General features: G+C 41.0%; 1 protein-coding gene across 4 annotated transcripts in view; it reads left to right on the forward strand.

Annotated features, from left to right (window-relative positions):
* ANAPC1 (anaphase promoting complex subunit 1) overlaps window positions 1-13,848 on the forward strand; it is a 34,000-nt gene extending 20,152 nt beyond the window's left edge. For 2 of the 4 annotated variants that reach the window (XM_049800078.1, XM_049800079.1), the window contains exons 27-47: window positions 441-712; window positions 1,037-1,271; window positions 2,467-2,558; window positions 2,729-2,863; window positions 3,029-3,111; window positions 3,263-3,341; window positions 3,866-3,940; window positions 4,709-4,785; window positions 5,023-5,113; window positions 5,204-5,257; window positions 5,562-5,755; window positions 6,131-6,217; window positions 6,733-6,850; window positions 7,713-7,790; window positions 8,229-8,296; window positions 9,971-10,109; window positions 10,502-10,588; window positions 11,159-11,254; window positions 11,631-11,829; window positions 12,312-12,446; window positions 13,495-13,848. In XM_049800078.1, coding sequence (XP_049656035.1) covers window positions 441-712; window positions 1,037-1,271; window positions 2,467-2,558; window positions 2,729-2,863; window positions 3,029-3,111; window positions 3,263-3,341; window positions 3,866-3,940; window positions 4,709-4,785; window positions 5,023-5,113; window positions 5,204-5,257; window positions 5,562-5,755; window positions 6,131-6,217; window positions 6,733-6,850; window positions 7,713-7,790; window positions 8,229-8,296; window positions 9,971-10,109; window positions 10,502-10,588; window positions 11,159-11,254; window positions 11,631-11,829; window positions 12,312-12,446; window positions 13,495-13,610 — 2,510 coding nt within the window. In that variant the 3' untranslated portion in view covers window positions 13,611-13,848. Of the gene's footprint in view, window positions 1-440; window positions 713-1,036; window positions 1,272-2,466; window positions 2,559-2,728; window positions 2,864-3,028; window positions 3,112-3,262; window positions 3,342-3,865; window positions 3,941-4,708; window positions 4,786-5,022; window positions 5,114-5,203; window positions 5,258-5,561; window positions 5,756-6,130; window positions 6,218-6,732; window positions 6,931-7,712; window positions 7,791-8,228; window positions 8,297-9,970; window positions 10,110-10,501; window positions 10,589-11,158; window positions 11,255-11,630; window positions 11,830-12,311; window positions 12,447-13,494 lie in introns of those variants that run through there. The other 2 variants (XM_049800080.1, XM_049800081.1) reach the window with 2 other exon arrangements.
* The last annotated feature ends 342 nt before the right edge of the window (window positions 13,849-14,190 follow it).

The following is a 14,190-nucleotide window of genomic DNA, read 5'->3' on the forward strand; positions in this document are numbered from 1 at the left end:
ATCTTCTGTGTCTTTCTGCAAAGAGTTTCATAGCTTAAGTGTGCTTTTTGTGAAGTAGCAGCAATTTTTGGTTTCGAATCTGCCTCCTAGTTTCTTCTCCTGGAATGCTCAAGGCCAGTGTTATTATCAAACACTGAGACGTTATATCAGGTACATTCTGAGAAGCAGAGAGAAGTGAAATAAATTGCTTAAGAGGACACAGCTGGTCAGTGTTGGTGTCATACAGGACACAGATACTGCAAAGTCCATATTGTTGGTTTATCTACTATGCTGTGTTTCTGTCTTCTGACATGCCTGAAGATACCCAAGGCTATCTCAGATCAGAAGTGTTACCTAGCATGCTGTCTGTGTTCATTTACTTGCCACCCTACTGAAGTTGAGAGCTGTTTCTGAAGCGGTTTGCATTGCCTAATTGCTTTTAATGATTCTGTCATTGGCAGGCCGTGCTCCTCCTAGGAACACCACTGTTGATCTGAACAGTGGGAACATCGATGTGCCTCCTAACATGGCTTGCTGGGCCAGCTTTCACAATGGGGTAGCTGCTGGCCTGAAGATAGCACCTGCTTCACAGATAGACTCTGCTTGGATTGTCTATAACAAGCCCAAAATTGCTGAACTAGCGAATGAATACGCAGGCTTCCTCATGGCTCTGGGTCTCAACGGGCATCTCACAAAACTTGCCACGCTCAATATACATGACTACTTAACAAAGGTGAGGCCTTCTTTCAGAAGCAACAGAGAGAAGTATCTATAGGACTTGAATTCTTTAAACAAAACAAGAAAGAAAAGTCAGCAGATTTCTTTGAAATACTGAATTGGAAGTTTCCTGGTGTGGGAGAATATCAGAGTTGCTTCATTGATGTTAGTAGTGCAGGACTTTATTTCTGTTTAAAAGATTTTCAGCAGTTCTATCTCTAAATCTTTCCATATTGTGCACAGCTCATTGGGATGGGTGAATGGAACACTGGGACAAGTGTTTCTCCTTTTCTGAGCATGTCTGCTTTCTTTGGTCGCTGATATTTGTTTCCTTTCTCAGGGCCATGAGATGACAAGTATTGGACTGTTGCTTGGCGTTTCTGCTGCCAAACTGGGCACAATGGATATGGCCATTACGCGCCTCCTGAGCATCCACATACCTGCCCTTCTGCCACCAACTTCAACAGAGCTGGATGTCCCCCACAATGTGCAGGTGGCTGCTGTGATAGGGATAGGCCTTGTCTATCAGGGCACTGCTCACAGGCACACAGCTGAGGTTCTGCTGGCTGAAATAGGTAGGTGCTAACACTGAAAAAATGGGATGTGGACTGGGAGAGCCATGACGTGAATGATTTGCACAATACATCAGGGAGCTGAGAATTTTAACATTTCTTTAAACTGTGCATGTGCCACTACAATATTTGCCTCTCTTTTTCCAAACCTCATCCTCTGTTTTCAGAGGAACAGAAGTTGCTGTGAACTGTGTGTTTGTATAGCATAGAACAATCATTGAATTTAGTAGAAGAGATGTAGCTGCATCACTGCTGCACCTAGGTACTTTTTCCATCTGGAAATTTTGTCTGATGAGAGCTGGTCTGGGGTTTCTGGGGTTGCCAGCTACTTGGTAAAAGGTCTGCTGTAAGTACACATTCCTCCTGACCCAGGTGCCATAGCTGCAGAGATCCTGACCCTCTACAGCTTTTGAGCAGATCTATTGCACACTGTATACCCAACGCATCAGATGATTCTCAGACATTTGTTGTTTCACCTGTCTGTCCATGAGGTAGCTGCTATCGTAGAAAACAGTCAGAGGCACTGGGTGGGGAAAAAATGCTTTCCTCTTGCAAGGACAGTTGTCTTGGCTCGCTAGGTTGGTGGAAGTACATCCATCGTGTCCTAAATTCTCATATTCCAAGTTGTGTTTAAGGCTTTCTAAACAGTAGTCTTTAAGAGCTGATTCTGAATAGTAAATTTCTGATCTGAATTGTGTCCTCATTCTGTGCATAGTTCTTCTGATTTTATTTGTAACAGTTAAGTTCTTATTCATGTTTATAGGTAACTCTAGTTAAAAGAGACTGTATGGTTTATTAAATAGAGAATGGGATAAATTTTTAGGGTGAAATGTTATGTTTCTGGTAATTTGATACATCCTGTTTTCTCTGGCAACAGCTTTTGAACTCTGCTGGCAGCATTTGGATAGGTTCAGAGGTCTTAAAGTATACACAATTGTAACATGGCATTTTCACTGTGTCTCTGAACTCCAATCATATCATTTAGCAATATATACTGCTTCTGGAGGGGTTTGCCATTTGGTGATGGGTGAGTTAAATGACAATAACTTGTAATTCCACCGAGAATTTTCCTGACTTTCTTGAGAAAGGACAGATTAATTTTTTTCTCCTCATTTCATTAGGAATGTCGTGCTTAATTAAACAATGTTTACTTAGCTTGAATTTTAAAAGATTAATTTTGCTGTTTTGTTTTTTCCAGGACGTCCCCCTGGCCCAGAAATGGAGTACTGCACAGACAGAGAGTCCTATTCACTTGCATCTGGGCTAGCCTTAGGCATGGTTTGCCTAGGGGTAAGTGCCTCTCTTCATTTCAACTGCAGTTAGTAGAAGAATCATTATATATTGGGGTGGGGTAGTAAGAGCTGTTTCATCTTTGACTCCCAAATGCCTTTGTCTGAAAGCATTTTTTTTTTCTCGTATGAGAAGGCACTTCCATATTACTACTTCTCTTCATTCCTTAGCACGGTAGTAATTTGATAGGCATGTCGGACCTCAATGTTCCTGAGCAGCTTTACCAGTACATGGTTGGGGGTCACAGGCGATTCCAAGCAGGAATGCACAGAGAGAAGCACAAGTCTCCCAGTTATCAAATCAAGGTACGTGTTGATGATTTTTGCTCATTTAAGCTCAAATAGCAATAGTTAGAAGTCTGAGAGGTGTGTATCTCGACGCATCAAGTGACTTTGAATGCGTATGCACATCACTACAGGCTGTTGCTTTCCTAGTCAACTGGTCTGAAAGCATTCATTTTGTTTTCTCAGGAGGGAGACACCATAAATGTGGACGTTACTTGTCCAGGTGCCACACTTGCACTTGCTATGATCTACCTAAAGACTAATAACAGGTATTAACCTGGAATTGCTCAGACATTTTGCAGTAACCTGTGACAGCAGTGTAAACTGCTGTAACATTGGCTCTGCTTCATGTGGCTTACTCAATTTTGTGCGTTGCTGAAATATGATCTGGAAACCCTGTAACTTTACTGTGCTCTGCAGATCCATTGCTGACTGGCTTCAAGCACCAGACACCATGTATTTGCTGGACTTTGTAAAACCAGAGTTCCTTTTATTGAGGGTAAGATTTTCTTTTGTTTCGTTTCTCCATCTACTTAAAGATACTGAAAATGCATCTTAGTTTAATTTTTTTTGTAAATTTTAATTTTTAATCCAGCCCACATGCCAATCATGCAGAATCCTTTAGGTAGCTGGTAACCCTGTTGCTTGCCAGCCAAACTCATACCTTCAACCAGTTTCCACTTGTAGTAAGACAGTTTGCTTGTCATGCAGCACTAGAGACAGAATTTATTGAGAAATATTTGAATGATACATTTTATGTGGAATGTTAAATTAAACATTTAGGTAAATTTTTATAGCTTTTCCCAAATTAATTTCACAGATAAAATAAGTTAGGCCTCAGCATCTAAGTACATAGTGCTATTTTGTCATTTCTAATTTGAAAGCTGAGAAAGAGTGAAGAAGCTGCTAGTGGTTAGCTGGATTGTCTGTGTTTCTGGATGCAGTTAGTACCATAAAAAATACCACTGATGTTTGTGTAGTGTTTTTTTCCTTCCTTACATTTTGGCTTTCTCACTTTTTTAGACCTTGGCTCGATGCCTGATTTTGTGGGATGACATCTTGCCCAATTCCAAGTGGGTTAATAGCAACGTGCCTCAAGTAGGTATTTACATTTAATGTGTTTACTTCCCTATTTTACATCTCACTGTATTGTTCTGCATGTGAACATTTCCGAAGTCCCATGACCTGCACAAAAAAATGCACGGTAATTGTGTTCACGTGACAGAGATGACTGTTACATTGGATTCCTGGACTGTTATGGGAGCACTGGGGACTCCTCCCATACCGTTATGCTAAAAAGGAGAGGATTGAGGAGGGATGCAGCATTTCTGTTCAGGGCAGAAAATGGTGCCACAGAGGGAAAGGGATTAAACTTTTCTCCACAGTGACCAGGGAGAAGCCAGGTGCAAAATTGCTGCAAGCTGATTTCAGTTGAGCGTTAGGAATAACTGTTCAACAGTGAGATCAGTGATATTCCAAGATAGGTTGTATGGAATTTTTAACAGCAAGTTAGATAAATAAATATCAGAAATACAGAATGCTGATTGTCTATATGGCCTCCTGAGGTATCATCCTGTTCTGTTTTCTCTCGTATTTGAGTACACACAGTAACACTGTGCTTCTGACACAATATTGCCATTGTTTTAGAAATTTTTAAGGGACCAGATCCAGGACCATTGAAAGGTGTCCCTTTTGGATCAGAAGTACAGTGGAGCAATAGCATGTGGGGAAAAAAAACCCAACCAAAAACCAACTTTTACACGCCTGTGAAACAGCCCTGTTTTGTATCTCATATGAACCCTTGATGCCCAGAGTTTGAGTTAATGTTTCCCCTGGATTAATTTTTCTCTCTTATGCTTTTTATAGATCATAAGAGAGAACAGTATATCTCTTCATGCAACAGAGCTGCCTTCATCTGAAGATCTGAGTTTAGAAACACTGGCGTAAGTAATGTAAAAAATTCTTCTTCTGAAAAATGCAGCTGAACTCTTTATAGACATATCAGTATGCAAAAAAAAAACCTCTCCCTTGATATTTAGGGAATTTTATTCTCCATTTTCTGTAAAGGATAAGTCTTTCTTTTCATTTTTCCCTTTTTTAATTATAAAGGAGTTTGTGATGTGTATTCAGATGAGGAAAAGAGAAACATTTAGTCATTTCCTGTTTATGTTGCTTATTAGGCAAGCTCATGTCTACATCATTGCTGGAGCGTGTTTGTCACTGGGATTTCGATTTGCTGGTTCAGAAAATCTGGCAGCATTTAAATGCTTGGTAAGAGGTTTTTATTTTTCCCTTCAATTTCCATAGAGCTGTAACTTATCTTTTGTATCTGTATTTAGTACACATTTCTTTTCTTTCCAGTACAAATATGCAACAGATTTCCTGAAGTGTTTGTCGGCACCAACAGCTTCAATAGTAAGTTCTTTCTAGTTTTCTCTCAATGAAAAGGAGGCTTTGTTGTTTAACATACTTTGATTACCCTCACCAAAACCTTAATGGAAACAAAACTATCCCTTTTACTTTTCTATATTGCAGACTATTTATAGAATGTGGCAGGGCTGTGAATCATTTTTGTTAAGGACTTTGCTGGTTCTCCGCTCTCCCTCTTTCTGTGGAATGTGGTTTTCGAACTCTGAGGTAGAAAGCAGCATGTTAGACCGACCAGAAGTGTGCATTTGACCACAGAACTGTAATAATGCCTTCCCTATTGTACTTGAAGACAGGTCACTATAATCTCGAAACATGCTTGAGTGTCTTGCTGCTGTCTCTTGCGATGGTGATGGCTGGCTCTGGAAACCTGAAAGTCCTTCAGCTTTGCCGTTTCATGCACAAGAAGACAGGTGGAGAGATGAACTACGGGTTCCACCTGGCTCACCACATGGCTTTGGGGCTTCTCTTTCTGGGAGGAGGAAGGTAACTTGCCATTTCCAAAGACAGTTTTTCTTCTTTCAATTCTCCTGCAAAAGCTGGAGCAGTGTGCAATTTACTTGATTTATTTTTTTTTTTTAAAATAACATACAGATGCATAAGACCTCTTCTATTGCAAATGAAAGTCCTGTTTTCTAGATACTGCATCACTTGAATGCCATAGGAATGTTTCTGTCTTTTGTTTATTTCATAATGCTACATGTTTATTTTCACTGCTATAGGAGCACATTTGTAAATTCCTTGCTTGTATGCGCTTTGCTACGGTCATTCCCTTCCCTGGGACACCAAAATATTTTGAACACCTTTGCAAGTGGCCAGCCTTTGTTAGCACTGAAACTAATAGATAATGTTTTTCTACAGATACTCACTAAGCACTTCAAATTCTTCAATTGCTGCTCTCCTTTGTGCTCTGTACCCTCACTTCCCTGTTCACAGCACGGACAATCGGTAAGGGTTTGCTAGGGTTGATATTTCCTTAAGCTAAATCATCCTCTTAAGAAAGAGTTATCTAGAAGCAAATGATCTAGAATTTTTACCTAGGTGCTCTGTAAATAAATTTTTTGAGCTTTTTTAAAAAAAAAAAAGTGGAAAACAGAAGAAATAAGTGAAGATATAAGGCGATGGCAGTGATCTTTGATCAGTGAGGAAATGCAGGCAGGTTTCCTGAGGCTCTACGCTGTGCTCCTGTGACTTGACTGTTCCAGTTTGCTCAGCTGAAGAGATTTGCATGCAAGACCTGTCCGTTTATGACTCTCAATCAGTTTTAGTTAGGATTCATTAAGTCCCGTCCTGTTAGCTAACCCATACATGTTAAAAAAATGTAAAATCTACTATATTGCTACAAATTTCTCTTTAGTTTGATCAACAACTATATTTTGTTACTGAGCTGTGTATAGTTTGGTATTTGGGGTTTATTCCCTGCCTGTACTGCACAGTGCCGAATTCCTCATTCCCACACACAGGTACCACCTTCAGGCTTTACGTCACTTGTACGTGCTGGCGGCAGAACCAAGGCTCTTAACACCTGTTGATGTGGATTCAAACACTCCATGTTATGCACTGATAGAGGTTACGTACAAGGTAATGTGTCTGCAAGGCAAGAAGGAGAAAAGGCCTTTGAGAAGGTGTGGGAGACAACTGAAGACTCTGATATACCAAAGGCACGCTATTTTCATTGTTGTGGCCAGCAGCCTTGGGTTTGTTTTCAACTTGTGGTGGAGGCGAGCCAAATTCTACAGAAATAATCGAAGGGTTGTGCTCAGCCCACTCACACCTTACACATGCTTTGATGTCACCTTGAGAGCAGAATACGGGACAAGTAAAAGGCACCACAAAGTCTTCAGTCAAGTGTGTAATGACTGACCCAGTGTCATAGTTCTCCTTCTAAAGAGGAAGGACTTTCAAAGGCACAGAGGTGGTTGGAACCACCTGTGGTTTTAAAAGCCTTCTCCTAATTCTGCTGAAAGAGTCAACTTAGTGTTTCTCCTTAGTGCTTCCATTATATGTCTTTTGGGGAAGAGTCCTTTCTGCAGGATTTATTTTGTACATGCTTATGTGAGACAGCTGATGCTCATGAAAGGACTGAAGAAAGGGTTCTTGGCATTTCAGGGGAGAAGAGGTGCAGCATGGATCCCCTGTGGTTCTGGCAAAGAGTTCCTCACGTTCATAATATAGTTAATTTCTCAAGCCTTCAGAGTTCAGCTGAAGTGTGCTTGACTTGCACAATGTTATGTGTTGATCTATCTGTGGGAAATATACCTTTAATTTAGGTTTATGTTTCCTGACATTAAAGGCGATGCTAAGTCATGTATTTACTCAGAACTCAGGAACAGAAACTGACTGACTTCTGCCAATGGCGTTGTTATAAATGAGATGCACGTTTTCTTTCTTCTCACACGAAAATGAGCTTTACTAATATGTGAATAATGGTGGCATTTTGAAGGGCACACAGTGGTATGCAGAAGCCACCGAGGAACTGATGGCACCCACGCTTCTTCCAGAGCTTCACTTACTGAAGCAGGTAAAGGAAGTCTCCATTTTAACAAGGAATTTAATCACCCAGTTTGTGCTACAAACAGTGCAAGAACAGAGACTTAGTGACTTTCCTTTGATTTCCCTGTCCAACCTTAGCCAGGCTCTGGACAATGCTGTCCCATAGCAGTGGCTCCAAAGACAATTCTGTCTCTGTGGAGCATGTGTTAAATTAACCCATGTGCTTCTCTTTGGTCTTGATCATAATGCTTTCAAGATCTGATGTCGCAGGGAGTTCCTTGTACCAGAAAGCTTCACTGTAGGAGAGACAAAGCTATGTGCTCTTCCTTCTGAGTTTTCTGTGCGGGTAGCACTATAAAAGGACACGTGCTCTTGTAAGGGCCCAGAAAGAACTGTAGGCTTGTGTAGAAAACTTTAATTTTATGATTCTGGTTATATCTAGTAATAAAAATGCTTACGTTGACAGATCAGAGTGAAGGGACCACGGTATTGGGAATTACTAATAGATCTAACCAAGGGAACGAATCATCTAAAGTAAGTATTCTTTATAATGCTTAACTGAATAATGACCTTGTAGTAATATCTTTTTTAAGGTTGGCTTTGTGTTTTTTTAAAATCTCCTATACTTGTAACACCTACAGTTTGGAAAGAAGTCTGCTTTTGATCGGTTCACTGTTGTGCATTTGACAGCACTTTTGGGTGAAGAAAGAAACTGCGTGGCTGGTTTCACCTATTGATGTGAATAATTCATGCAAAAACAGGGCAGGGGAAAACCTGGTAGTAAAAACCGCAGATATTGGCAGCAGGATTGAGCAGTACCAGAAACCATCTTAAACTCATGGTTTTAGTTTAGTTTTGAGTTGATATGATGTCATGTTTCCCAGACTGTTGATACAGTAGTTAGCTAACTGTTACTGCTTTGTGAAATACTATTTTTCTCATATTACGTGAAGTATACAAAGTACTGCTTACTGCATTTTAACTCTCCGTCGGGCAACTGTGAAAAACAGAAATCTTACCGGAATACAGTATCTGTGGGTAAAATCATTCTCATCTTTGTGCTTAACAGCCTACAGTGTAACTTGTCACTGTGAGTAGTATAGGAGCAGCCAGCTGCATCTTTGATCAGTAACATGGTTTTTCTGGTTAATTTAAATGCCACTATTGAGATTAAACTAGGCACTGCAATGCAGCATCTGTTGGTCCGTGCCTTCAAAGATAACAAACAGGACTGAGGCAGAGCGCAGATTCCTCCAGATCATGAGCCAAATACTGATACATCTGCTGCACTAGCAGCAGAAGCCAGCTTTGTCCTTCTGGGTTGAGCCTTTACCACACTTGAGCACTTGTTTGTCCAAAAGAGCCTTCCTGTGCTGCTGCAGCAGAAACCAGCGTGGGTGACTGAGGAACTTGCTGCCTTTGGGACCTACCTGTTCTCTGGGTCTCCAGATGCTTTGAATCTGTCAGCTCTCATGTAACACCATCTTGTCCTCAGCCCTTTAAAATGGTAGGAACCTGGCCGGCAGTGTTTTGGCGATAAATGCTCGTGTGAGAAGTAATTTTCCCTATCTTACTACATGTGAATTGCTGCTACGTTGTTATGCTAAGCAGTTAGTTTCAGTACAGATAATTTAGTTATTTTAAGGATGCCCAGAGCCTACAGTTAATGGCACAACTGATACTGTAAATCAGGTAAACATGCAGCTGCTTTGCAATAGTGTGACTTTGAACTGCTGCACACTTCTGTTTGTAGGCTTGGTCAGGAATAGTGGGGTTTTGTTTGGGTTTTGTATATTTTATTTTATTTTTTTTTAATTTTTTTTTCTAACATGGAGAAAGGGCCTTCCAGCATGCCTTTAAAGCTGTGGATACCAACTTGCATGGTTTTCCTTGGTGCTGGGAGTTCATCTTAGAAGAGTCTAATAAGAACCTGCAGTGGCTTCAGGAAGTTACATTCCTTGTATCAGTAGGCCTCATGCCTTTTTCATCACCATTGCCTGCCATCACATCACTGTTTGATAGCAGCCTGCCCTGAAGATACCAAGATTTCTATGTATACGCAAGTGGGGCAGGGCTTAAATAATCAGGACAAAGCCTAAATGGGGGTATTATCTCATATGAGCTGTTGGGAGTTCAGGTTTCCTTTACAGGTCTTCCTTATTGTGCATATGTATCAATTTAAAGTAGGCACTGGTGTTGTTATTTCAGATCAATCCTTTCAAAGGGTGGTGTCTTGTATGTGAAGCTGAGAGCTGGGCAGCTGTCCTACAAGGAGGACCCGATGGGCTGGCGCAGTCTCTTAGCACAGACTGTTACTCACCGAAACTCTGAAGCTCGGGCATTCAAGGTATCGCTCCCATACTGGTTTCCTGCCATTAATGCTACCTCTAGAAAGGTTGAGGGAAGCACAGCAGGTCATGCTGTGTTAATTTATTTCCAGCACCTAGCTCTGCCACATGGTTATGAGTACTGAAGTTACTTGCTTTGCTTGAGGGAAAGGAAGTCTGGTGGCTTTCACAGGGCATGTGATGAGCTTAAGCTATGAGCAGCTATGTGAATGTATGTTTGTCATGGGCAGACAGAAGTGTTGGACATGTTTTGCCCATGAGACGCTTTAGGTAGGTTACAATCTTCTCACTTGTGTGCTGGGGAAGGAAAGGTTGGGTATAAATTGCTATTATGTTTGTGCAGTAAAACCAAAAAGTTCATTTTAAGAGTGCGTTTTAATCTGTTTTTTAGCCAGAAGCAATTTCAGCTTTCACTTCTGATCCTGCTTTGTTTTCATTCGCTGATTATTTTTGCAAACCAACTGTGAACATGGGCCAGGTATGATGCTTAGATGTGGACTAGCATGGTTTCTTGTTTGCATGAAGAAAAGGTGGGAAAAATGTTAAACTGAGGAACAGAATTCAGTCCTTCAAGTGGTGGGGACAGGGAATATTCTAAGGGATGTTTTGTAATACAAAGGTGTAAAACAGTGTTGACCCTATAGTTTTTGTTGGGTTTATTTGGGTTTTTTCCCCATTGCTTACATCACAGTTGCTGTTAGTTGTATACACCAGTTGTATTCATTGCAGAATGTATTTAGCAAATACCGAGAGCCATGTTCAGTGTCCTGAAGCATTTAGGTAAAATTGCTGCAGAAGGGTTAGCGTGTTTTGCACTGTATTCCTTTGCAGGAAATGACTTAAGGGAGGGAGTAAAATATAGCTGCATTATGCCTAGTTTTAATAAGCCCAAGAATGAAAGCAAACTGTGTAGCATTGTTAGCTATTGCTAATTTATGCAATGTCAGTGCATGGGTTAACTTTAATGGAAGGAAATGTGAGCAATGCGAGAACCTGAAATAAATTGTGTCTAGCATGTGTGCTTTGTTAAACATGTGTCTTTTATCAGAAACAGGAAATCCTGGATCTTTTCTCCTCGATTCTTTATGAGTGTGTTACTCAAGAAAATCCAGAGATGCTGCCCACGTACATAGCAATAGATCAGGTGGAGTAAACGCCTTTTTTTTTTTTTTTTTTTAAAGTTATACTTTGGCATAAGAGTATTGTTCATTGCCTGTGATTTTCTTTTTTTTCTTTTTTTTTTTTTTTTTATTTTGTAGAAGACAGAAGGGAAGATATATTAGTGAGCTTACAGGGAGATAGCAGAGATTTTAAAAGCAAATTGGAAAATAATCTAAGTTAATGAAAACTGAAATTACACCAGAAGCATTAGCTGGCAGTTTTTCTCAGTAGGTACTCAGAAGGGCAGTCCTTGGCAAGGCAGGGGGATTAGGATTCACTTATTAATGTTTATGACAGCAACGTTTCTTTCCTCCTTCAGCTCACGTTGTCACTGTCACTTTGTATTTCCCCTCTGCTAGGCTGTGAGGAGATTAGAAAGAAGAGAAATGTCCGAGACATTTGAGCTATGGCAGATAAAGCTGGTGTTAGAATTTTTCAGTTCCAGAAGTCACCAGGAGAGGATGAGCAGGAATCTGAACCGAGGACTCTTCATGAACTCTGAATTTCTGCCTGTGATGAAGTGCACTATCGATAACACTTTGGATCAGTGGCTTCAAGGTATGGAGAAGATAACTTTAACCCTGCAGCTGTGATTCAGCGTTCTTGTCGTCTTGCTGATCTGGGTTGACTTGTGCCTCAAAAGTACTGAAAAATTATAACTGAAGGGAAGGCACTTGCATGTTAGCATAGAACAACTTGTTTTCAGTTTGGTGTGAAACATTCACTGAAGAATTATGTTTGACTGTATTGGCGGGAAGTTTAGTTAACCTGGAAGGTTTTGTTTCCCGAGGAACGTGCTTTCCTAATAATGCACTGGGAGAATTTGGTAGGAGTGAAAGTGAGGGGGGGTGACAGCAGATAACAGGGTGTAGGTTGGCCATGGCAGAAGGAAGGTTTGCAAGAAACCCCTAGCCCACCATCTGTGGGGAGATGGAGACACTTTTCAGCAGGCTTTTTCTGTGGAAATACTGTTGTCTTGCCTTTCTGTTTCCTCCCACAAATGCTCCCAAAATTTCAACAGTGTGTCTTGTCTGTTGCAGCTGGAGGGGATGTGTCTCTGCATTCCTATCTAAGCGGGCAGCCCACGGAAGAATCTCAACTGAGCATGCTGGCTTGCTTCCTTATTTACCACTCTGTCCCAACGCCAGGTCAGCTGGCAGCTGGAGGCTTGGAAGGTAAGACTGGAGTGTAGGACAGCACTCCGGACTTGCGTGGACACATGCTGCTGGGTTTGGCCTTGCATACTAGGAGTATATCCTGTAAATTATGTGACAGCGTGTGTCTCCTCTGAAAGCAGTTCCGTTGACTTTTTTATTCTTTGTTAATTGTCTCGAGTCTGGACATAAAAGGTAGAAAATTTATGCAGGACTAAAGAAGCCAGAATTAGCCTATATAAAAAAAAAAAAAAAGTCTTGGCTTTTTCCTGACCTGCATGTAGCAATGTTCTCGCAGGCAGTAGGACCAGATAAGGTGAGCTGTGACAGGGGAAGGCATTTTTTTTGTTGGGCTAGCTGTATCCCGAATGTCCTTAAATCTCTTTCCTATAAGCACCTAGTCAGACCAATCACCTCTTCTAGGTTTCCAGTGGTAATCTGATTTAGGATCCAGGGAAATTCTGCACCCTTTCACTTGGCAGCTTTTCTCTTGCCCTTCATCAGCCCAACCTGGGGATGTATCAGTCCTCCTCTGCTTGCCTAAGGTTTCTCGGGTTGCAAAAGAAATGCAGCTGGACTTCGATTTGGGGAACTCTGTGGCTTGCTTAGGGGTGTGGCAGGAACATTACCACCTCAGTGGTGAGAGGAATCCATTGCTGAAGGCTTCCCGGAGGCCACAGCCCCCAGCCCGGGAGTCCTGTGCAGGTGATGGCACCCTGAGCGTACAGGCTAATGTGTCTTTTCTTGGATGTTTTCCAGTGAGGTGCCTGGGTATCTGTTCAGGTCAAAAGACCTTTATGGAAATCTTGGTTTTCTGTGTCCTCTCTACCTGTTATGTGCCTCTATTCTGGGAGTTCCTGCCATCTTAATTGAATTTGAGATTTCTTAAAATTCTAATATAAAAATTCACTTTTTAACCAGCATTGCAACAAAATGAATAGCAGTGAGCACATCTCCAGAGATACGCTCTGAATTCCGGCTGGCTCTCCTTCTTCTACTGACAGTTCTTCTGTTGTGCAAGCATTACACCAATGCGTGCTCATTTTCTTTCTTTTTTTAATCTCTTTAGGAAGCACGAGTTTCTCTGAGCTGCTTTTGAAGTTCAAGCAGTTGAATATGCCAGTTCGTGCGTTACTAAGGCTCGCTCCTCTGTTACTTAGAAATCCACAGTCCATGGTGCTGTAGGTCTGAGACGTTTGTTCTGCGTGCGGTTACTGAACAATAGAGCCAGCTGTGTGTTGTTTCATGCTTTTTGAAAACGTACAGGTAAAACGTACTTAATTTTATAACTTCTCAAACAACACAAACTTCAGACTTGTCCCTGCATGTGGTGACTATGACCAGGAGTTATTTATAAATTGTTACAATGAATTAAAAAAAAATTGTAAAAGTGAACTAATAATAAATTTACTTTTGTAACTAAGGATTGTTTATAAATATGTCTTTTTGTGGTGAGTTCTGAAAATGCCTTGGCTGGGAACCATACAATTTCCTTGTTTTTATAACCTCTTAGCTTGTGAAGTATCTTAATCTACTTCCATGAGGTACTGCAGATTTTAGGAGATAGGCAGCCCAGAAGACGCCAAACTTGCTTTTCCTCTTGGGTCTCAGGCTGGAAGGAAAAGCAAGCCACCTGTCACGCTGCTTGCATTGTGCCAAGTATGCTTTTCAAGAACTGGCATGATCTTTCAGTCTCATTCATGCGATTTTTTTTTTTTTTTTTTTTTTTGTCTCACAAAGGCTACTGTATGTCTCCTCCATAAGC

This window comes from Accipiter gentilis, chromosome 5, assembly GCF_929443795.1.
Source record: "Accipiter gentilis chromosome 5, bAccGen1.1, whole genome shotgun sequence".
In the NCBI taxonomy this organism is placed as follows: domain Eukaryota; kingdom Metazoa; phylum Chordata; class Aves; order Accipitriformes; family Accipitridae; genus Astur; species Astur gentilis.